Source organism: Triplophysa dalaica, chromosome 23 (assembly GCF_015846415.1).
Source record: "Triplophysa dalaica isolate WHDGS20190420 chromosome 23, ASM1584641v1, whole genome shotgun sequence".
Classification (NCBI taxonomy): Eukaryota; Metazoa; Chordata; class Actinopteri; order Cypriniformes; family Nemacheilidae; genus Triplophysa; species Triplophysa dalaica.
This window is the reverse complement of record NC_079564.1, coordinates 19,322,024-19,347,076: the sequence shown is the minus strand read 5'-3', so window position 1 is coordinate 19,347,076 and position 25,053 is coordinate 19,322,024. Positions and strand designations below refer to the sequence as shown.

The 25,053-nt window shown below is 39.4% G+C and overlaps 1 protein-coding gene across 1 annotated transcript in view; it reads left to right on the top strand.

The window, feature by feature from the left end:
* acvr2ba (activin A receptor type 2Ba) overlaps positions 1 to 24,797 on the top strand; it is a 31,271-nt gene extending 6,474 nt beyond the window's left edge. Inside the window, exons 2-11 of the mRNA XM_056738304.1 lie at positions 14,608 to 14,815; positions 17,427 to 17,536; positions 17,658 to 17,806; positions 18,693 to 18,836; positions 18,943 to 19,086; positions 19,162 to 19,307; positions 19,390 to 19,504; positions 19,604 to 19,742; positions 19,820 to 19,950; positions 20,034 to 24,797. Coding sequence (XP_056594282.1) covers positions 14,608 to 14,815; positions 17,427 to 17,536; positions 17,658 to 17,806; positions 18,693 to 18,836; positions 18,943 to 19,086; positions 19,162 to 19,307; positions 19,390 to 19,504; positions 19,604 to 19,742; positions 19,820 to 19,950; positions 20,034 to 20,228 — 1,481 coding nt within the window. The 3' untranslated portion in view covers positions 20,229 to 24,797. The remainder of the gene's footprint in view (positions 1 to 14,607; positions 14,816 to 17,426; positions 17,537 to 17,657; positions 17,807 to 18,692; positions 18,837 to 18,942; positions 19,087 to 19,161; positions 19,308 to 19,389; positions 19,505 to 19,603; positions 19,743 to 19,819; positions 19,951 to 20,033) is intronic.
* The last annotated feature ends 256 nt before the right edge of the window (positions 24,798 to 25,053 follow it).

The window sequence follows — 25,053 nt, the reverse complement described above, 5'->3', positions numbered from 1 at the left end:
TTCTGTAGCATTGTGATATTTGAGACATTTTTAATAAAGTCACATTATGTAGAAACTCAATTTCGCTTAGGGCACATTTCACAGCCAGCTGTAAAAAGAGGAACAATATTTTTGGCGTCACCTTTATCCAGCTGATGAACGATAAACCTTTTGACAGCCAATTAAAATCCACTTAAATTTCAAGAGCTCACACATTGAACATAAGAAACTGCAGCGTGTGAGCTGACACATTTAAGCATAAATGGTGTTTTAAGGTCCATTATGAATCCGAGCTGTTGCTGTTTTCCACCTGACAGAGCAGACAGCAATGTTAGTGGGTGACAGCTCTGGTGTGGCTCAGATGGAAACGGGGCAGATGGAGATGTTCTGTGGATAATCCTGACTCCCAGGCTCCTCTCGTGACCTCTCCGTCTCCATCTTGAGGTCCAGCTGTCATCAGACATCAGCGGCCGTCACTCTTCTGCGTCGAGCTGCTGTGAAAGAAGCGGCAGAAATATTTTGCTCTGCTCAAGCTGAACGCATGCTAATGTTAACAGAAGGAGATGGAGATCAAAGGTTTTGTGATTCATTCATGAGTTTGAAATGGTTCATGAGGAATTTTTTGAGAAGTCTATATGTAGAGTTTGGTTCCAAAATGATATAACTGCGTTTTTCAAATTGTTCAAAAAGCATGTTTTTTTATTGTCCAATTCCACCCAAAATACAGCTAAATAACATTAAGAAAAATGAAGTTATCTCATTTTGGAACCAAACTCTTTATATGTGTCTTGACAGAAATGTTAGGATATAAAAGGAGTCGAGCTGTATGAGTTAGTAGCTAGTCTCACACACGTATTAGCAGAGTTAAATGAATGTGTGTTTTATTATGGGCTTAATCTTGAATGCTGTGATTTCAGTGAAGTGTGCAGTCATTGATGGAGCGATACTGTGTGAGAAGATGTGAGATGTTTTGTGGGGTCGTGGGGTGGCGGAGGTCACGCTTTTGTCATGGAAAACCCAATCGTGACCACCTGCCACGAGGAGGCCCCGTAAGCCACGGGTTCATGGGAAACTTCTTCCTAGAGCGCTGGCCTTTCTTAGCGTGACAATCCACTGGTTTGTTTATATTCCATTGTTAGACGGCATCTGGCTCGTGAGCTCACATCTTCAGAGAGCAAAACATGACTAACATCACAAAAATAGTCCAAAAACTGTCTGTTTACTCTCTTAGCACAATCCTGGGTTGATTTATAAAATGTTTTTATGTGCGCTGGAAAAACCAACCAATGAAATATCTCTGCATTGTTTACGGTTGGTTGGATATTTGAATAATGTAAATAACAAGGTATTCTTTGATATTTTTACTAATGTTTGCTGGAGGAATTCATGTATTAAACTCTATATGTCAGTCTGGATCCTGACCTACTTACAGACTCGTCTCACACACACAATCCCTCCGTCCGTCTGGGTTGGAACAAGGTTTTTAAAGCCCTACACATTTAAAGTGAATGAGGTGATTTAGTTTCAGTCTGACCGACCTCAGAATGCCTCTCGTCCTCAGAGCCGCTGTTCTCTCTTTTTTTATTGCGATCAGACTTGATTGTTGTTATTGTTTGCTGTGGTTATGTGCTCGAGTTGTGGTTTGCATTTCATGCCAGCGGCTATAAATAGATTTTTGTAGGAGAACCTGAATGCGTGGAGATGTGGGTGAGGAAAAACCCTTTTTGTTGTCCAAATGGACGACTGCCAAACGGCGGGCTAGTGTTTTTGGAGGTGATGGAGTGGAGAGATTGTTGTTTCTCTCTCTTTATCTTGACTGAAAAAGAAGACCGTTTGTGTTGTCATTGTTCAGACGCTCTCCACAACAACACTGTCTGTTTATGTTCATTCACACATCACCACACAAACATCTGTTTATTGGGGATATGAAATGTAACCTTAACTTTATTTTGTTGATGTTGTTTTTGGACCGTTTAAAGTAAACCAGAAGTCACCGGACAGAATCCTTCATATATTTAAAGTAGGGATGCACCGATACTACTTTTTCCTTTCCGATCCGATTTCGATATCTGAATTCTGCGTATCTGCCGATTCCGATTCTGATCCGATACTCGCACTGTTTTTCATGATCAAAGTAGACTTGCATATTTTAACTTTTATTCCCAGAGGTGGATAGTTAAGCATGTTTACTTTCAAGTACATTTTAAAATATCTGTACATCTATCTTTCTTTATCAGAGTACTTTGGACAAAAAATGCTTTCCTACAGTATGAAGCACATCATACTTATTCCACTACAGTCCATAAATAAATGTTTTTTTTTTTACTTTAAATCCATGAGTACATTAAAATCTACCATTTTCCTTTACTTAAGTATTTTTACTTAAAAGTATGATTTTTTTTAAATGTAATTAAGTGCTGTATTAAACTTAAAAATACAAACAAAACAAAAATGTGGTCTCATAAAGCACAGATACTTACAAAATGTTTAACAAATAAATCCGTGTTTATTACACAAAACTATCACTGTATAAAATTCTCCAAACTCGCTCATGCACATCCTGGACACAAAATGATGCGCTTAATACATTCGCTTCTACGTTATTTAAAGTCATGCGCATTGGACGCAGAATGATGCGCTTAAAGCACCCGCTTCACTCACGAGCATCCCGGATAGAGATGATCCTGTTGTCGCGGGGATATTTGATTCCCAAGTTCAAAACAGTTATAACACAAAGAGAAGAGATATGTTATGTGTTTAAATCATAGAACATTCAATCCATCCTAAAGTTAAAAGTTATGTATGAATGACGCATAACATAGACCGCTTCCAGTGCTTGAATCTCAAAACGTTACACTCAGCGATTGCTGTCTCCGGCAAAATGCATTTTAAACAAAACCACAGTCTATTATCTAGTGATTATGAAGAATATTGAAAACTTTGGAACGAGTAACGTCCTGACTGTTCCCGGACACACGCATGCTGGATTGAGATTGACAGATGACCGCACCAGCGGAGGTCAATTTTACTTTTATTTATGCTATATTGGTTTATTCCTCGCATAAAGCTATCAAGATACATGACATCGAATACAGTGCATGACAACGTTTATGGTAATTTCCTGATAGTTTGTCCTTTATGAAGCTGTAGAGTAACATCCATGGGTATCGCAACGGATCGGACTGAAGAGAACCCGTCAGCCCGATACCCGATCCATCAAAAAAGACCCGGATCGGCCCCAATTCCGATCCAGAGTCTCGGATCGGTGCATCCCTAAATTAAAGATGTTGTCACATGCCACACAAGACAGTTGCAGGAGTTGAAATGGTTGATAGTATGTTGTGGGATGTATAAATCGGCATTTGTCGACCCTGCAGATGCTCGTCTGGATGTTGTATTATCATGTAAAACACTTGTCATATCTTCATTGGTCTTTGAGGTCATTATAGTTGGTCACGCAGATGTCTTTACACATGCAAATGCTCTTGTGGGATCACATACTGTATGTGTTTTGTAATGCAAAGAAAACGCCTCCTTTACTTTAAAAGCATGAAATACTTCTTGAGACTCTAGATGAATGCTATGATTCTCGGAACATCATAAAGAAAAAAGTTTATAAAGCTTCAGACATTTTTGCGTGTATGTATTTGCTTTGAATGATGTTTGATTCATAATCGCAATTAATAATCTGCAGCAGTGGGACATTCCAGTGGCTCTATTGATGTAGAGAAAGAGAAAAGGTTGAAGGCCTCGATCCACCTCCAGTCATTTCCAGTGCTGTTGAAGTACATATGAAAGATTTATTTGTAATGTTTAATAGACACTCTGAATCAGAGGCGATGCTGATCAGTTTTGAACACATTTTTTGATTAATTATAATTATGCTTTTGTGAAGCGATGTTTAGGTTTTTTTAACTTGTGCATTACATAAAACACATCTGACAATGATATTTTATTAACCATGTAAAAGATATCCCCTGTATGCTTTCTGTATTTTGTTTATATCACAATTTGCACATTTGCAAGATCTTGAAGCAGTACACTGTCAAAAATAAACTTTGATTTTAGAAGAGGCAGTTTTATAGTAGATCAGTGTTAAAAGGATACTTCAGCTAAGAAACAACATTTCTAGAGATGTCCTCATCCCATCAGTCATTTTATTTCGAGAATCTGTCGATCCGAGTCCCTTAACTCTTTCACCGCCATTGACGAGTTATCTCGTCATTAAAAAAAAATGTTTCCCCGCCAAAGTCAAGTTATTATGGATATCAGTGTTTGTACTGTTATACAAAAAGTACAGAATGCCAGAACCTAGAAGGTAAATGTTTTATCTGTTTTTAATGATTGTTCTGAGTGTAATCTGAGTGGAATTTTTGACAAAAAAACATTAATTATGTTGAATCAAATTGATGCATTTTTGAAGAAACCTACCCACATCTACGGAGTGATAAAAAATGAACAACTGAAGATAGAAGAATACTGTTTCTTTTGTTTGAAAGCTGAGACTCTGTTCTTTCATTTGACATATTGATTGTCCATATATTCTTTACAGGAAATGTACTGTGAGCCATTAAATTTGGGTGAAAATGTTAAAAAACGCTGGCGAAGGCTGGCAACTTTTTTTTTAAAGAAGCTGGCGGCGAATGAGTTAAAGTATTACTATTCAACAGTTCAGCATTCTATAAATGATAGCATAACATTATATAGCAAACATAATGACAGAATTCGTCTTTTCAACTAATATTTAATAGCAGGATTAGATTAAACATTATAACGGCCTTCTTTATCAATGAAGTATAGTTGAAATGCTTTTGTTGCAGCTGGACAGGAGTTTGTCCTCATGACACAGAATAGAAGACCTTCATTTAACACCGCCTCAGAACTAAAACACTCGACACAATACTGCAAATTCAGTCTATGGTATTCACATAAGTTGTTTATCTTTGAGCTTTCACTTGGAATTAAAGAGAAAACAGCATCTCTGTCGTGTTAATGCTTCTCATCTGTGTCATTAAGTTTGTTGTAAAGCTCCGGTATAGCGATGTATGATGGAAGAAATCAGATGCTAACCCGTGTTCTCTATCACAGCGTCACAGAGATGACTGAACTGGCTGAAATCCCTCCACTTTTTTCAGGGTTTGGTATTAAATTGTTATTATTGAATGAAGCTCTGTTGCTAACGCCTAGTTGAATGCTTGCGCTGCACAAACACAAGCAGTTGTTCGGCTGCACATTTCCACACTGCAGACTCAACTGTCACAGCTCGCGCTCTCCTTTACCAAACTTGGGTGATTGGAAATGATCGGGCAAAATATAGCGATCCCGATCAGATTAAAAATGCTTTGATTGGCCCCCCATTCCCATTTTTGCGATTGGCCCGTGATGGCCTTAAAAATGTCCCGATGTTTTACTCGCCCTCAAGGCATCCTAACTGAATATGACCTTCTTCTTGAAGACTAATGCAGTTGGAATTGTAATACCATGTATAAAGCGGTAGAATGGGAGTGAATGGGGGGCAATTTTTTGAACCTCCACAAAGTGCATCCATTGATCAAAGAACGGCTCGACACGGCTCTCTGGTCTTAACAAAGGTCTTCTGAAGCCAATCCATGCGTTTGCTTAAGAGAAATATCCATATTGACAGTGCTTTTAATGTTAATGTCTAACTTCTGTTTTCCCTCGGCTGCACGTGAGCCTGCACGGCAGAGGAGATGGTATCCTATTGGAACAAGACTAAAAACGCAACGGATCTTAGGATACGCCTGCGTCATTTGCCGGAGAGGGTTCAAGAAAATTCTGTCATCATTATCTCACCCTTTTTATTATATTGTTCCAAGCCTTTATACATTTCTTTGTTGTGTTGAACACAAAGGAAAATATCTGATGGAATCTCATTCCTCATTTACTGCCATAGTGTATAGGAGTCAATGGGGAATGAGATCTGTTTGGGTACTGACATTCTTCTAAATATCTTCCTTTGTGTTTAGAAAAGAAATGTATTCAGGTTTGCAATCTAAGGGCGAGTCAATAATGAAAGAATTGACATTTTGGGCTGAAATATCCCTTTAATGTTCATACATTGAACTTTATTTCAGATTTATTTCAGACTGAACACACATACTTTTGAGAAGATTGAAGCACTGTGATCGGTCTTCTGCTAAACACTGGAGTTTAACTGTCACGCACCAAATGATTTAAACATGCAGATAAGAACAGATGTTTGTGTGATTTGATATAATTCCAAGAATTTTAAAGCGACAGTACATACTCTCAATGACATGACCTGTATGAGTTTCTTCAGCAAAACACAAAAGAAGATATTTTGAAGAATGTTGAGACATTTCTTTTGTGTTATTATTTTTCCTGCTGTTTTAAAATGTATTTTCATTATTTCTACACTGTTCTATTCTAATGTGTCTATTGCTACAATAGTCTGCAGAAGAGGCACGTCAATGAAAAATGATTATTTTCTTTGCATCTGGCAGACCATTAATGTTTATAGATGAATAACTGCGGTGATTGGACACACACACACACACACACTTATCTTTATATGTGATGGATGAGGGATCTTTTGAGATGTCAGTAATAAGCCGGATGTATGATGACCTTCTCATTTGTCTTAAACATCTGAATATTCTGAAGGATAAATTCCTCTTTGGCCTGAGTGTGCCTCCGTCATGCTGCGATCTTCCAGAACATCGACTGCGCCTCTCGTGAGTAACAGGATTTACAGGCGCTGAAATGTCAGAGTTATAAAACAGTCCCAAGTCTTTGTTCTCCCAACAGAGTTCCCAAGATGCCCCTCTTTACGCCCCACATGCGTCTTGATAGGTTTTACGCTGTCTTGTGTGGATTTAAATCTCTTTTTTTGTGTTTTCAACGTGTTGAATGTTCACATGCTCACATCATGAACGTCGATGTTCACTGTCAGTCGGCCGGTCAATGCAAGACTAGATCTAGTCATCTTCATACATTGAACATATTACATGGACTGCTGGTTTAGAATAACACATTTTTGTTTTGTTTATACAAACTTTTTTTGTGTATAATGGCAGAAGTCAAACTTTGAGTAATATCAAGCTCATCATCATTTGCTTTATTTATTTTCTTGATATGAGGAGTGTTGTGAAGAGTGTGTTGATCCAGTGTGTAGCTGGAGTGAAGGGAACGCTGGAGAGTCTGGTCATAGTGTGTGTGTGTTAATAGACTCATTCAGGGATAATACAGACCCGTGTGTGTGTGAGATCCCTCAGAAAACAGCAGTAAGACAGATGCTGGTAATTAAGTTCTCATGTCTGTGTTGGTAATGGACAGCTGTGAGGAATGAATATAATGTTTAATGATGAAGAATTGTGATAAGAATAAAGTCTCTGAGGTTAATAAAAGTCTCATTGCAGGTTTTTGGCTTCTCTTGTCTCTTGTGATGTTTGCTTGTGTCGCTGTAACTATGAGTCTCTCTGTGATCTAACAGATTTTAATCTTAGATAACATGTGTAACATTGCTCCTAAAGTTATTATAACTGTAGTCCTCCTTCTTTCCTCTCTACATTACATTTCAGGTGACTTTATGTACTTGTCTTTACATGTTGAAACAAATGATGTCAAACCGACTGTAAGATCAAACTGTAAATCATTTTCTTCATCAAATTTACCGTTCATGATGGGAGGACACTTTATTTCATCACTGATTTCTGATGTACTTGCCCAAAACTCTTTTATTCATTTGAATCCCTTAAAAGTCATAGATTTCTAGATTTTTCGTGCATTTTATAAATTTGTTTTCTAGTTGGCCTCACAGTGACTGTTTGGATGAAGTTGTGGATTTCACAGCGGATTTGAAGTACTATTTTGTGTACTTTAACATTTTGAATATTTTTTAAAGACATGCGCTGTAGATGTAGTTCATAAATGTGAGATGATGTGAAGTACAGCACTTCTGTAAATGAACTCACTGTAATGACTCTTCCAGAAGTCTTGAGGTGAATCGTATGTGTCAAAATAAATGTCTGAATGTGTTTCATCTGTAAACAGGTTGAATAGTTTGGAGCGTGATCTCTCTCTCTGTCTTTTTGACCCTCTGCTTTTCTTCTGTCATGACAGCACAAAGTTAGAGTCGCTAATTGGGATATTTCTGTTCGGCTGTCAGCAGAATTATTGCTGCTAAGTGTTAAAACTCCCACATATTTAATACAAACGCTTGTGTGTGTTATTTTATCATTTTGAAGTTTATTTTAAGCACTTTCTTACTGGGAGTTGATTTAGCAGAAATCATGTTTTGAGAATCCTTAAGGACAGAGTTTCAGAATGCAACCCGGCGTGAGACCAGCGACTCATGACTGAGAATAAAAAGTGGTGAAATGTCTTGAAATGATTGGCTGCTGCCGTCTGCTCTATATTACCCACAATTCTCAAGATGGTGTTGTGCAGCGAAACGTTGAGCGAGATTGGCATCTGTCGGCGGATCCGTCTTAAAATCCAGTGATTCACTTTCTTCTCGACAGCTGCCTTAAATGTGAACAAACTTTATTTATAATCATCATTCTGTCTTCCTCGTGGAATAGAATATGTGTTTGAAATATTTCATTCTGGGATTTATTTTCTCTTCCCTGTGGAGTAATAAAATGCATTCAAGCTTATTTAATGAAATATATCTAGTGGTTTTTACACAATTTACTTGCAAATACAAACAGTTTTGCCTCAGTGCACACCAGTGGGAATAAAGTAAAAAAACGATAATGATGCCCTGTTAGTTTGAACACGTGTTCCTAGTCTAACACGATATTACGAAGTTTGTATAATGTGTTTCTGTTGACATCAGTATCTAGTAATCTGCTGGGTTATAAAAATGATGTGAGCAACAGATTTTTTTCCCATTACTTTAACCCAGTGGTCCTCAACCAGGGGTGGAGCGGAGGTACTGCAGGTGGGGGGGGGTGACGGTTCCCGAAAACCCCAACCTTTGGAACTCGATCGTGAATGCACTGAGGAACGCGATTTCAAATTGTCAGAGGTCAATGTTCCGCTGAAGCTGCACACGTGAGCAGACACGCAGACTCATTGTAGGTCCTGCAGAGTGCAATTTTAGGCTGTGCACAAAAGCTTCATATGGCAAACGTCCACTCAGGAATTAGCAGCAATGACCTCTACATCATCTTCAGAAACGGGTAGATCATCATATAAGTATGTTTGTCTTTCAGACTGTTTTTTTCAGAATAAGCGCAAGTCTCTCTCTCTCCCGATGAGATCAGTGCGCGCATAAAGGAAGTGGCGTGTAAATAAAGTGCCTTTTCATGTATTTCTGATCTTGGGCGGCTGTTTAAAGCTGTTGACAGTTATTGAAGATGTAAAAAGCTATTTTCGACAGGAAAAGGACACCACACCACGTCTGTATTATAAACTTTGAGTAAACTCTCGCTCGTGTTAAAATCATGAAACGTGCACCCTTCTCGTATCTCTAATCCTTTTGGAATAATGCCCAATACACTACAATTTTGTAATGGTTTTGATGCCAAAAGCTAATGGTTCACAATTTTAATTATAGAATAGATTTTCTCTCGTTTGGTCCAGACAGTCTGCACAGAAGCTGATGTTTGAAGAAGGCCTCGGTTGTTTCGTGGTTTCTCCGTCTGGTTTTAATTTCGATCGGAGGTCTCGTCAGGAATGTGGAGGTGCTGTTTGAGGGTCTGTGCGGTCGTGTGTGTTTAACAGAGCACGTGAAATGAGATCCAGACCTGCTCTCTTTTCATTTGATCCGGCCGGAGATCTCCTCACTTTAAACACAAACGTGCTTTCAGTTCATTTTCTGCCTGCATGTAAATCACTTTGATAATGAAAGAATTGTTTTGTGTGTTTATTCGGTTGTCGACAGACTCGACCTCATACTTTATTCTCTAATAAGAAAACACTGTTATCGACGCTTTATAAATGTTCAAATAGGTCACTGTTTTACTTTGAGTTTATCATTGTGATGTCATTGCTTTAGGAACACACACTACTATTTATCTAAAGATTCATTAACACTATTAAATATCCCAGAAAGCAACAATCGTGTCTGGATGGTGCCGTAGGTTTGGCGAATGTCAGAACGGTGAATCTGAGCCAATTTATGTCCATCAAACAGATTTTAAAACCGTAAAATTCTATTGGCTGTGTAATGTTGATGCACTAATGCATCTCTCAGGGTCTCCGTTCTGAAGTCATGTTTTAGTACGTACTTCCTTTTGTGTGTCTGACATCTGCTATTGCCATTAGCTGTAATGTCCCCATGGCAGCGCGTGAGTTTGGCTGTGAATGCTGATGAGGCTCTGTAGCGATGTGTTCTCAGTGCGGACACACACGGGCTCTCGCTTTCAGTGCACGCCGACATGCCGTTGGTGTGTATCGGGGATGTCTTAAGTGTGTGTGTGTTTATTTTCCCTGTGTTTGTGTATGTGCAGTTGACTGAAAAGGTCTTTGTCTACGGAGAGGAGGAAAAGCACTACTCCCACATTCGCCGTTGCCTAGCGACCGCAATGCACAGATTGTGGAGAACATCTGTCGTGGCCGCTGCTGCCAAATTGGTGTTGTATAGTAAACAGGGCTCACGCCCGCCCGCCTTCCGCCTCGCTGCTCTTTTGTGCTGCTCTAAGATCAGTTTCACAGCTCCCCGTGATGAATGAGAGAGGATGAAACTGTTCTGTTATCAGTGTGAAGTTCTCATGACCCTGACTCGGCCTCTGCTGGACTGCAGCTCAAGGGCACCGTGTCCTTGTTTACATGTTACCGCTTCAACTAAAACCTGTAAACTGATGTGTGTGGGTTTGTTGTTATTATGATCGACTCTGGGGGATCTTGATGATTTTATATCCTGCTGAACCTGATGGAGGTGAATGTTTTAGACTGACATGTAACACCTGATGTTAAAGACACATTTTAGTCTGCATAATGTTGGAAAAGCAGAAGAATAAAGCCTGCTTTTATTATTATTTTTCAACTAAACACACATTCACTGCAAATAACACACAAATACAAATAATACAATTACACGTTTACATCAATTCATTTTGCAGACCAGAGAGCATTTAACATTTTGTCAATAAAAATAGTAAATATATTTCATATAATACATATAATTGCACTACATGTATTTCATATGAATATAAAACGTGCTGTATATTACAATAATAAGTCACATCGGCAAAAGAATATTTCATTTCTTTCTGTTTTTGTGGTATTGAAGTGGATGCTGTGAGATGATGTTAATGCAGTGTTCAGTATCAGCTGATGCGGTGGAGTTGAAAGGTCATTCACCTCAAACATGCTGTGCTCTCATCCATCCTTGAGCTTTGATTTATGATAAACCTCCTCTCGCTGGTGTGTGTTACTGCCGGTCATCACTGTACTGCTGGAAGAGTTCACATCAATCACATTGTTTGTTATATTATTGATGTGCAGATGTTCAGAATCACCCCTTGTTTACATCACACACAACTGCGGCACGTTACGGCTCCGGCGAGGTTTCGTTCCATCCTCAATGCCGTGCCAATGTGCACAGGAGCCGCTGAAAAGCTGAGAAACTGAATTTATAAGACCACAGAGTTTGCCTGTCCGACGTTGTTTTTCTTGATTTTTTGTGTTTTGTGAGGTTTTCCCATAAGAAAGTCTAAAAAGTGGATATGTTTCTTCGATATATTGTTGTGTTTATTGCAATGAGTTGTGCTTTGTTCCCTTACGAAAATTAACCATGGTTTTACTAAACGTAAAACAAACAAACATGATTATTATAGTTCAACAATATTTTTCCACAGATATTTGTTTTGTTTGAGGATGAACCTCTCGTTGTCCTTTTATGGCCTTATGTCAGGGATATGTGATGTGAAATATGAACATAGGATCTTTTATTTTGACATAAAACTGCGCGACTTGGACGCGGCGTATGGCAAAAATAGACTAGGTGTGTATCGTTAGCGAGGTGGTGCGGAAAGCCGCTTCTGGGACGCTTCAGTAACGTGCTGCTGCGCGACTGGTATAAATAAAGACATTCACTAGAGTGGCTGCGATCATCCTCCAACAAAACCTTTGTTCATTTTTGGAAAAATATTGTTTCAATTCTCATTTTGTAACCAAGACAGACCTGTAACTGCTCCAACTTCAGATATGGTGATAACTTATTATTTCTTATATGTGACCCTGGATCACAAAAGCAGCACAGGAACATTTTTATTGAAAGACAAAAATACATTGCGTGGGTCAAAATTATAGATTATTCTTTTTTGGTAAAATTCATTAGGATATGAAGTAAAGATCATGTTCCATGAAGATATTTAGTAAGTTTCCTACCTTAAATATATAAAAAAACTTTATTTTTGTGAGTGGATGTCCTGTCACGGTGCCCCTGATGAACAACTTTAAATGCAATTTTCTCAATATTTATGTATCTCAGTCAGATATTGTCATATTCTAACAACTCACACATCACTAGAAAGATTATTTATTCAGCTTTTAGATTATGTAAAATCTCAATTTCGATAAAATTGACCCATAGACATGTTGTCCAGGGTCACATATATGTTGTGTCAAAATACAAGACAACAACTAGTCACGACTAGCTTCCTCATTTGGCTTGAGGAGACATTTATGAGTCATTTCAGTAGTTTAATGATCAATGTTTGTACTGTTTGGAGCTTCAGTATTTGTGTAAGTTTTTCAGTAGTTAGTATAATTTGAGATATTTTTATAAAACAAACTGAAGAAAGCATGTAGGATGTAATGAAGAGTGAGGAAATGAGGTGAGATTTGCCTTCACATTCAGGTGAATTATTCCGTCAGAAATCATGTCATGTGACGCTGGCCTCTTGGTAGTGTGTGAGGTGTTGTTTTGACAGACGGTTCTCACAGCGTCTCTGTTTGTGGCCGGGATGCAGACGGTGTCACCACTTGTGCCTGCAAGACTCTCTGAAGCCCATGCGGTCGCTGTTATTGAACTCATGATGTCGTCTGCTGTAAAGCGTTCAGACCGGCCACATCATTCCCATTCAGTCATCTGCATGCACTGTAGGGTTGTCACGATACTGGAATTTCTAACTTCGATACGATACCTTGAAAAATATCGATATTCGATACCATTTTCGATACCACGGAAAAAAACTGCCACAACATTAAGGGGCTATTTTTTTTTATTAGAAGTTGTTTGAAGCCAGGTTTCTCAACAGTATACACAGGAACCTGATCCATGCATATGTACTGCTACAGCCCTGTTCAGCTTCTTAGCTTCATTTAAGTTTGCTTCATACTTTCTTTGCTGTTCAAATACAGCTGGTAGTGTAGGTTGTGAGTGTGTTGTTTTTGTTGCAGGTCGACCACACTTTTAAAATGAACTGAACTATTTTACTAATCTTAGAACTTAAGTTAATGGTAATAGATATTTGTTAACATGAATAAACAATGAAAAATGCTTACAAAACATGTATTAATCTTAGTTAAAAGTTAATTTAAACTAACTTTTACTAATACATGTATGTACTAATTAAAATCCAAAGTTCTATCTGTTAATATTTTTTTTCATTGGACCAGAGCAAATCCGCATGATCCGTTGTATTTTTATTACATACTGTCATCAAAGATTAAAATATATCGGATTATATTAACTTTAAGAATTACGGTGAATAAACGAGACAACACTCATATCAGCAACAATACTAGGCCATCTTGGTTAATGTTTGAGTATAATGTTAAAATAAGAAAAGTTACCAACCTCTCGAAATTCTGATCCGGGTGTCTGTCTTTGCTATATTAGAGGTGTTAGAGCCTTTTGTTAGCACAGCTCTGTAGCAACTCTTGCATATTGGCTTGTTTATGTCCTTCGGCTTTCCATGTTCATTTGCTTCATATCCAAAATATTTCCAGATAGCACTCCTGCTGTGTTCTTTCTCAACCAAAGCCGGTTGCGGAGGTACGACGTATTTTTTTGTTGTTTACGTGAAAGTTGTAGTTTAAGAGTTTAAGTTATGTTTAAGCACGTCATCTGAACCAGTGAGTTAGTTCTTAGTTCACGTCTGATTTTTTCTTCTGAATAAATTCAGTTTCCTACATGATCGCTGCAGTGTCCTTTTACTAATTATAACTCCGTGATGATGCGCCAAAAGACAAAGAATTTCCTTATTGCTAAATCATAATCTAAAGTAGGATTTTACCAAATCCACCACAGCCTAATTGTTTCTAGCAATTCTGTTATTTTTCTCAAAATATTACGAGTTTATTCTACGAGTTTATTCTCGTAACATTTCGACCTTTTCCTCGAAATCTTGGATTTTTTTTAACGTGGCTCGTACGGAGGCGCCGCACACGCCATATTTATATTCACTTCACTTTTGCTATTTAACCAGAGCGAATGAGACGTGACAGGCACTGCAGGTCACGTGTGGTGTTTTTCAACGCGCTTTTGGAGATAAGTGAAAGTGACAGCTCGGCTAGGATCGGTGTATCGATACTTCGGGAAATTAGTATTGGTATCGTTCAGATATTTCAGTATCGATATTTATCGAAATATCGATATTTTTGACAACACTAATTCACTGCGGCTCAAAAAAATATCCAGACACTTAAGGGTGGAGGATAAAAGTGACGTTGTCTTTTGTGTTGTTTCAGGACCCAGTCATGGCGAAGTGGAGACCCGTGAATGTTTGTACTTTAACATCAACTGGGAGATTGAGAAGACGAACCGCAGCGGTGTGGAGCGATGCGAGGACGAGAAGGACAAACGCTCTCACTGTTACGCCTCATGGAGGAATAACTCGGGCAGTATTGAGCTGGTGAAGAAGGGATGCTGGCTGGATGACTTTAACTGCTACGACAGGTATCAATCTGAAAACATCTTCTTACACTCGACATCGGAACACAGTGTTTGTGGTGCTGGTTTGGTTTGAAGAAAACAGATGCTGAACAAAATACAACCATGTGCAAGAGGTCAATCACGACAACTGTGTAGTTATGCTTCTTGATGGGAACATGTCTTTAAACTGCAGATGATAAAACCCTAGATTTCCAGCCGACCGCCCCACACTGCATTGATATGACAGAAGGTTGATTCTGACCGCCGGTCTCATTATGTGTTTGAGGATATTTTGCAGCTGTGTTACATCATGTAATGGAGGATTTGTTCTCTTTTTAAAAACGTTGAGCTCATCATCATTCCGACAAAACAACTCGATCTTTAATAGGAGAATTAAAACAGAGGATAAGGAGTGTGTTGTTTGTAATAAAATACTCAAGACATGTACTGTATTTAGTCATTGAAATGTTGTATTTCTTTGGCTGCAGTCAGTGCTGTTGGTTAAATGTAATTGTTTGTTATTTATATTGGAAAGAAAATATTTATTGTAAAAATACAGTTGAATTTACTTAAAACCAAGATGAAAAAATGGTGCACATATATTTTAAGTAAAGTCAACACATAATTTTTTACAGTGTAGATTGAAATAGATCATCATCAAATAGATCAAGCTAATACAAACATAACGGTTCATTACGTTAAGTCTTTATATAGCTCTGAAGACATTGTTTTGTATGTTAAATTGCAGATCCTAAAAATCCCATGTTGCTCTTTTAAACAACTTTTCTGTTTAAACTTAATAATTGTCATTTTTATCTAATTATTTAAACTCTATAAGTTGTTCTAAAAAAATTAATTAATGTTTTGTGGCTATTAAAAAACAATTGGCACTTGTTTTTTTCACTATAGGAGCCAATAGCCCCTTAACTGATTTGTTTGTTTGAAGGCCTGTTAAAGGGAAAGTTTACCCAATTTTTTTTTTTTTTTCATTATTTGCTCACCTTTCGAGCTTGAAACCAACATTTCTTTGATATCTTTGACTAGCATGTTATAAAAATGCTTTATAAATGTCTTTGTTCTGTTGAACAACAAAAGAAGATATTTTGAGGAATGTAGGACGGCAAACAGGGGCCTGATCTTATTTTTACTACTATGGTAGTCAATGGTGGCCTAGAACTGCATTCTTCCAAATATCTTTCTCAGTGTTCATCAGAACAAAGACATTTATACAGGTTATTACTTTAGGGGTTAAGTAAGTGTAAATGAAGACATTTTTGAATTTTCATTTTTGGGTGAACTATCCCTTTAACTTCTGGTAGACCTCTGCAAAGAATCTATCAGCGCATCTACACCGGACAAGGAAACACATAAAACACATTATCATTGTACATTTTGTCCCAACAATCCCATTAGAACAAACCGTGTGTGGTGTCACGCTGGTTGTGTCCGGTGTAAACACCGCGTAACTGTTGAGTCGTTTTTAATTTTATTTAGTACAATTACTCAAATATTTATAAAAATGTATATGAATCTAATTCAAATATACAATATTATAACCAAACACAAACTGAAAGTGAACTTCTGGCCTGATATGAGACCGTCTATAGAAAAAAGCTTTGCACACGTGATGTTGATATTTCATGGCCTCTGGAGAACATTCTTGAGATTCCAGTGGTTAGATGATATGTGGAGGAGTCAGCTGAGGACAACATAAAGATGTGCTGACACTACTGGACCACTGCAACACGAGGGTCTTTTTTGACCTGCATGTGACTAAAGGGAAGGCTAAAGGTGGTCTCAGGAGCATTGACGTGGTCTGGACTGTGTTGATGTGTGTGAGACCTTTTGGCTTCTGTTCTTCTGTGTTTGACATGTGTTGTTTTAAGTCCCGTCATCAGATCAGAGCTGTTTGGTGAATGATGAGCTCTACTGAGGGCATGAGCCTAAAGACGGACTGAGTTTCACACAGAGGTCAATCTGCTGCTCTCTTAAACACACACAACACCAGTCCACTGACCAACAACATGGGACAGGACACATCGTGTTTTCATCATTTATTCCAGTTTATAACTAATTTAGTATTTCAGCTGCTGTTGGACACTTGAGTTTAACAGGCTGAAGAAAGGAGCTTTATAGGAGAGCACGAGATATTGAACTGTTTTATTTCAGAAGAGCAAGTCAAAGCCAAATTTTGTCATGTGACTCTTTTGAAAGCCCAGTTCACACAGGAATGAAAATCGAAGTTCTTTCAAACCCGTGTGCTGTTTTAAAAATGTTTGAAGAGTCTCTTTCACAGTCCAAAACAGACTTTTGTCTCTCAGAAGGTCATTTGGGCTTTAGAGTTTATCATTGCTGCTGAAGTGTTTGTGTTATATCTGTCTGGTCATTAGCTCTGCAGGCAGACGGGTCACTGAGAGTTCTCAGACATCTTTATATCAACGAGATGTTTAGAAAAGGCCAGACATCCATCACATCACTGCAGGGACGCATTGTCCCGTGTTGTTTTTCTGAGAGCTTTACGTCCAAGAGCTCATGTTGAGCAGGTGCTTGAAAACAAACGAGAGATTCCGTCTCAAATCACACATTAGTGCTCGTGGAATGTAATGAGCGTCTGGTTTGTGTCTCATTATGACAGGCAGGATTGTGTGGCCACGGAGGAAAACCCTCAGGTGTTCTTCTGCTGTTGTGAGGGAAACTTCTGCAATGAGCGCTTCACACACCTGCCCGACGTCACTGATGGACCAGGTGAGCACAACTTTACTTACTTATTTGTCAATTTAATCATCCTCGATTGACTCTTCCTCTCTCTCGCTCGCTCTCTCCATCTCTAACTCTCTCTCTCTCTTGTCTGTGTTGTGTGTGATAGAAATTGAGGCTCCTCCAGTCATGCCGTTTCTGTTGAATGTTCTGGTGCATTCTCTGCTGCCCATCACAATGCTCTCCACGGCTCTGCTGCTGGCCTTCTGGATGTATCGCCACCGCAAGCCACCCTACGGACATGTGGATATCAATGAGGTTCGACCGCTCTCTCTCTTTCGTGTGTTTGAGGAATCATGAAACTCATTCATCATCAGTATTTCATTTCTGCGTTCAGCTCTGGATTTGTGTCGTGTGTCTCCACCTGCTGGTGATTTATTGTTGTTGTTAAACAGATGTTTTGGGGTGTGTTCACATATGCCATGTTTGGTTCAATTAAAATTACTCTGGTGCGATTGCTGTGTTAGTGCAGTTTATTTATAGGCCGGTCTCAAACTGTGGTGTGGTTCGATTGAAATATGAACGCAACACGGACCAAAGGCATCGAACCCAACCAAAAACAGGAAGTGATAACCATATTCTACGATCTGAAAATCAAGTGATTTTGGTAATATAAAAGGGGTGTTTATTAGACCTGTGCTTGAGTCACATTGCACAAACCATACAGTTTTGACTGCTTCATGAAGTCTTTGCAAGTTATCGGCTTGCCACATATCCCCTCAAATGTGTAGGCATACAGTGAGCATGTATGACCCAGCACATGGCATTCAAAAGAAAAATATTTCTCTTTTGCTTAAAATTTGGACGTGAAACTAATACAATTCATTTCTATGTATATGATATTTACATTGTATTCAACAAGGCCCCCCTCCCAATACCTCAAAATTTCTACCCAATAAAATATTTGAGAGCTTAATTTTTACTGGAAAAACATTTATTAAATAAAAAAATCTTTAATTTGTATGACAATATTGGTCATCTTGAGCTCCCCTTTGAAGTCTGCTGTATGTGCTTGACTCTTGCAGTCAGATCTCTCTATATATAAATAGTATTTTTTTCTCTATTATTAGTGTTTAGACCGATGACCATAGATGATGTGTTTCGGCACATCTCTTTAATATTTTGTGTGGTGTTGTGTTTTCAGGATCCCGGTCTGACTCCGCCGTCACCGGTCGCGGGATTGAAACCTCTGCAGTTGCTGGAGATTAAAGCTAGGGGGCGCTTCGGCTGCGTGTGGAAGGCTCAGATGATAAATGAACATGTAGCAGTGAAGATATTCCCCATTCAGGTTCATCCTTCTGTTTCTTCTGCTGCTTTTACATAAGCCCTCTCAAGAGAACACGCTGGATGTTAGTTACATGACGTCTCATTCTTTTCTCAACTGTGCCTCACAGGACAAGCAGTCGTGGCATAACGAGCGAGACATCTTCTCCACGCCGGGCATGAAACACGAAAACCTTCTCTACTACATCGGCGCTGAGAGACGCGGTTCAAACCTGGAGACGGAGTTCTGGCTGATCACAGAGTTCCACGAGAGGGTGAGAGTCACTCCTGTCCAGACGGGATTGTTTGTGTTAGCGCATATGTTTCACATGTTCTCTTCCGACGTCCAGGGTTCTCTGACGGACCACCTGAAGGGAAACGTGGTGAGTTGGAACGATCTGTGTCGTATTGCTGAGACGATGGCGTGTGGTCTGGCGTACCTTCACGAAGATGTGCTGCGGTTTAAAGAGGGTCCCAAACCTGCCATAGCCCACAGGTGTGTTAGCGAGTGTTCAGCTTCTGAGCGGTTACGTGTCGTGTACATCTGTTACAACAGTGTGATGATGTCCAACCCACAGAGACATCAAGAGTAAAAATGTGATGTTGAAGGCAGATCTCACGGCTGTCATTGGTGATTTTGGTCTGGCGGTTCGCTTTGAACCTGGCGTGCCTCCAGGAGACACACACGGTCAGGTAGGAAACTAGCAAGCTCAAGGTCATGCCTTCCATTCCCAGATTTATCGATGTAATGTCAACCATGAGAGACTCACCTTTGAATGCTTGCTCCGTCAGGTGGGCACGCGGAGGTACATGGCGCCAGAGGTGCTGGAGGGTGCCATCAACTTCCAGCGAGACGCGTTTCTGAGGATAGACATGTACGCCATGGGTCTGGTGCTCTGGGAGCTGGTGTCTCGCTGCAAAGCTGCTGACGGTGAGAGCCGCCGCACGTTGCCTAACATCTCACGCTGCGACTGCCGTATGTATGATTTGTGTGCTGTGTTTCTGTAGGTCCTGTAGACGAGTACATGTTGCCGTTTGAGGAGGAGATCGGGCAGCATCCATCGCTGGAGGACCTTCAGGAGGTGGTGGTGCATAAGAAGATGCGGCCGGTGTTTAAAGACTCCTGGTTGAAGCATTCCGTACGTGTCATTGTTTACTTGTAGACATTCATACGCTCGTACGATGGCTCTGTGTTAAGATGTTTCTTGTTGGGCTTGAACAGGGCCTGGCACAGATGTGCGAGACGATCGAGGAGTGCTGGGATCACGACGCAGAGGCCAGACTTTCGGCCGGTTGCGTGGAGGAGCGAATCTCTCAGATACGCCGCGTGACCAGCGGCACTACCTCAGACTGCCTGGTTTCCATGGTGACGTCGGTCACCAACGTGGACCTGCCACCCAAAGAGTCCAGTATCTGATTCACGGCCCTCGTCTTTCCAAACTCAGTGAATCTCAACAACACCGATGCAGCTGCTATTTTATCCGAACATTTTTCAACTTGATTCTTATGATTACTCTCGGTTTTATTTTCTCTACCAGCACACTTCTCGACTGCATTTTTAGCATAAGAGCAAACACAGGAGATTTTTATTCAAAACACAAACAGAGAGAGGACGTCTCGACGCGCATTCAGGTGCCGACAAATGAATGCAGGCCGTGCAGGTACCTCAACATTTCACTTCTGCGTTTCGTTGGATTTTTTCCCCCGCGTCGTTCTGTCGCCGGACACCATCGCCTGTGATGGGATTTGAACACTGCTGCAAACCCGCGAGGATCATTAAGACTGTTACAAGCGCAATTAAACTTCCTCGTGGGACACACCTTTTTACTTTCACTTTCCGACAGTGCGTGATATTCAAAATGATGGAAATTGTGTCTTTTACGGAACTAACGGGTGTCGGAGAACACAGACAAAGACGACTGGACTGAATTTCTTTCCTTTGTTTCTGTTTTGGTGACTGTGAATTGAGTTTTGCTGGAAATTTTCTCGAGTGGATTTGCCTGAAATCTCTGCGCTGGGTGGCTTGCATATGGGAATATCAGAGATGATGAGAACATTTACTTTGGTACGGGAATCTTACTCAGGTATCTCATGTCACGGGGTTGTGGGTCCATGACTGCCTTTCCCACATCATCACTAGGACAGAAATATTATGGTGCCCTCAGAATTTGAACACTAAATATCAAAAAAAATACATGCAAGACCATGATGTGTGTGTGTGTGCGCTCGAGTGTGTGTGGTGTTAAAAGCTGATGAAATGGTTTGGCTGGTGTGGTTGTGAAAACCGAAATTTTTGTTTTGTTTCTGTCTGTAATCTCTTGTAATAACGTCATGTGTTTAGATATTTGCTTCAGTCTGTCTCTGTGTGCGTGCGTGTGTGAAAACAGCTCATCGTTCACCTCAAAATCAAAAGGAAATAAGAAAATTTATTTTGCATAAATTAAGAGTTTGACAATATACTTATTTCATCAATTTTTATAAATATCATGTTTTATTTGCCATTTAATTCATATTACTATAAGATATTGCAGCGATTGAATTTTTTCATCAGCATATATGAGATGTGAACAGAATTTCTTACTTTCTTTTGATATGGTGAAGACGTGGGCAGGTTTTGGTGAGATTCGCGCAGAAAGTGTTTGGATTTGTGTCAGGTCCCTACATGTATTACCTCTTCTAACAGGGACCAAATTTGACTTCAACATCCTGCAATATTGACACACGGATTCATGGGCTAAAAACTTCGACTTCGATCAAGTGAAGAAAAAGGAAACAATGAATGCAGAATATTTATTTTGTCCTAAAAGTGGTAGATTGTAATCTGCGTTTCCATATGCCATAATTCAAGCGAGAATTTCCACAGTGCTGCTGTTTGGGTGGTGATATATTCTGGTTTCTCCTCAGTAAACATCATCCTCAGACGCGATCGCGCCTCACCAGAAACGAAAAGGCTTCCGAGACGAAAGAGCGCAACGTAAAACAATAACATTTGTTGTAAAAGGACAAAAAAAGTGAAAGATGTTGTTCATGAACCACAGACCACCTCAGACCAGAAATACCTCAGATTTTCTAAGTGTATGACTTCTGTTATATATTTTGTTAGTTGTGTTGTAGTAAGTATATTTTGGTGTACGTTTGATTTTATGATAGGGAAGACGTTTAAAAAAGATAAAAAAAAACAATGTTTGAAGAAGTGCTACCATGTCGTGTTGTATAAAAGAGAGAAGCCCATGATGTAAATAGCTGTATACAGTTGTAGAATTCTGCCGATGTGATAGCGGGCATTGTTCTTCATTTCAGCTGAGCTATCTTCCTACACGCTTCTCTTGCGTCTTTTACTTCAGGGGACATTGAACCTTAAATGTTTGGCGCTTCTTACAAAAACTCAAACGCCCCATTTGTACTTGCACAATTTTGTACGAAACCCTCCGACGGGGGACGAATTTTTCGAAAGCAGACTTAAGAATGAAGTGCGATGCGACCTCGCTCAAAGCACCCTTACCAAATTACCTTCGCCCCAAATGCACGATTGAAAAAAACAAACAAAGTTCAGACAGAGTGAGCTTTCATTACAGGGCCAAATAAAGGTTTGGTGTCCCTACAGTGCCATTTCACTCTCTGTACCCATGATGCACTGCAGCGGTTGCTTCTAGAGCTTTAAGTTCTCTTTAATAGTGCCATATATCAGGAGTGAGACCGAAGGTCAGAATGTTGTCGAGCTATTTTTTTTCCTCTTGCTCCGGTGTGATTTCGCTTCGGTGACGTCTGGTTCCAAGCGTGACTTGGTGAGCCTAGTTTTGCTTTTCGTGAGTACCGTATGTTCCACTTTCCATCTCAGACATTGAGACTTTCAGGAATCTGCATTTTCTTCAGGTTACCGTGGTGCTGATGCCACTTTATCAAGTAGGAAAGTTCAGATGATTCTGCAATTGGCTCAGATGATGTAGCAAGCAATATCTCCAGCAATAGTTTGTGCGTTCTCTCTGTAGAACCTCTGGGCATTGATATAAACTTTCAGGCGATCTACCAAAAGGATTTGAACGGTTAATTGCTGTTTGATGACATGGATGGAAACCGGCTGTCATGTTCCACTGGACTGACCTCCTTGTTTTGATCAAATAACATACGATATGTAGCCAAATTCCTTGCATTTCTACATCTGCAAGTTTATAACCAAAGGGTTTTATTCTTTTCTTTTTTTTTACATTCACGCTACATTTGTCCGTCTGTACATTGTCCTATCGTTTATATTTCGCACCGTTGACTTAGTTACACAGAAATGGAAAGTGGTTTGTTTTTGACGAGCTGTTTTCACTGGACTGTGTGCTGTAACCGTGTTTAATTGGATTGAGCAGCGAGAGCTCGTTTTTGCATCACGAGAGACGTGATTTATGCAATACACTTCAACACTTCATTATGCACTAAAACACTCAGTATTTCTTAAGTATCTTCAGCCATATTTGAACCTGATTAAAGAAATGATATTTCACAGCTTTTGGACAGAGTTTGACATTAATACAACGCAAAACCACAAATAGCATCTTTACATTTGGAAATCTTTCTCAGGGTCACAAATGTGACAAAATCCTTTGACTTTGGGCTGAAATATGACCTGGAGATTCTCCGGACAGATTCTGTGAGATCAGAACGTTTGTCTTTCCGCTTTTTCAGTTTCGTGTTCACCGGTGTTTGATTTGAAGCTCATCTGCTGGTTTATGAGTGCAACGATGTTTTCATATTTCATATCAGGAGTGTTGAGAACCTCTGGCCTTTAGAAAGACTCTGATGTGCCTGTTTGTGTGAATACTGAAGCAACCGCTGTTGTGCTGGCGTCACATTCTCTTCCTCCGCCTCTCACCTTCTCTTATACCTTGCAGAAAAAGCTATAAAAATATACAGTATATATGAAAAGTATCTATGTATGTATAAACTCTAAAGTGACCAGCTGTAACTCTGGATACAATCTTTGGTCCGGATTTTCAGGAAGCCGATACCTCAGAACTCACGTGAAACAGTGTTGCTTAGCTGGATTGTTGTGACTGTACACTCATTCATAACACAAACCACCAACCTCTTTTTATACTGACGTGATGTGTATGATGACGCCCTCGACAGCTACATAACCTCTCTCCTCTCGCTCTCGGACTACAGCTGCTGAAAACTAAATTCTGATTTTAGTCTGTTGGGTCGAGAAAACTGAACTCAAGTCTCAAAGGTTGATATCAGGATAAATAAAGGATCACAATAATGTTCGAGCAAGTAGTGTTAGGTAAATCTCGAGCCTTATTCTTCAGATTTTAAGATTTGGCTCTTCATCATTGGAATGTTAAAGTCAACCCATGAATAAATGCGTGAGGTGCATGAGAAGCCACACACGCACGAGATGAGAGAGGTTTTCTCGGATGCCTTGTCAAGGGGTGATCTTTCAAATGCTGTTTCTTTACCAGAATATGTGAAATGTACATGTTGTAGGTTATCTCTCACTATTGTAGCTGAACCCGTAGAACACACATGACTTGTACTACTGATTTTAACACGAATATACTGAAGTCTGTATGAGACGAGATGCATACAGAGAGTGGAGCTTGTTGCTTTTAAATCCCATTTTTGGACTGAAGAGAATGTTAAAGTTCTACATCTATCAGATGCCCGGGTCAAATCCACAACGCTCGTATTGCCGTAATGAACTGCGGATTTTCTTGAAAGATCATTGTAACATAGTTCTTTAATTTGCAGTGAACCATTGTTCCTTTTTACTGTGGTAATTTTAGAACTCCGTGTCCAGATCTTGGACTAGATTTGTCTAGTTGTTGGGATGTGGTTGTTTCTACTCTGCATTGGTGCCAGAATAAACCAGTATGAATGTAGTATTTGCCCAGTGTGAAACAACGACACCCTGACTGTTAGAGAATAAATACTAGAAAGGATTAATTCAACTTTATCTTTTTGTATATGAAAGTAAACAATAAATACTGATAAAGCATCATTTGATCATCTTGTCTTCTTTATATCTTTAAGGTCAAAGATTCCTGTGTGTGTGTGTTTGAACATGTGGTGAATCAATTAAGAATAGATGTGCTAATAATTATATTGTTATATAATGTACATAAATGATGTGGTTAATTTGGATAGATATGCGAATAATGATATTGTTATTTAATAATTGTACATACATTTGCTTAATTATTGTAAAATCTTACCGAACAAGGGTTGTGTTATTCAGATGTAGTTCAGTATCCTGA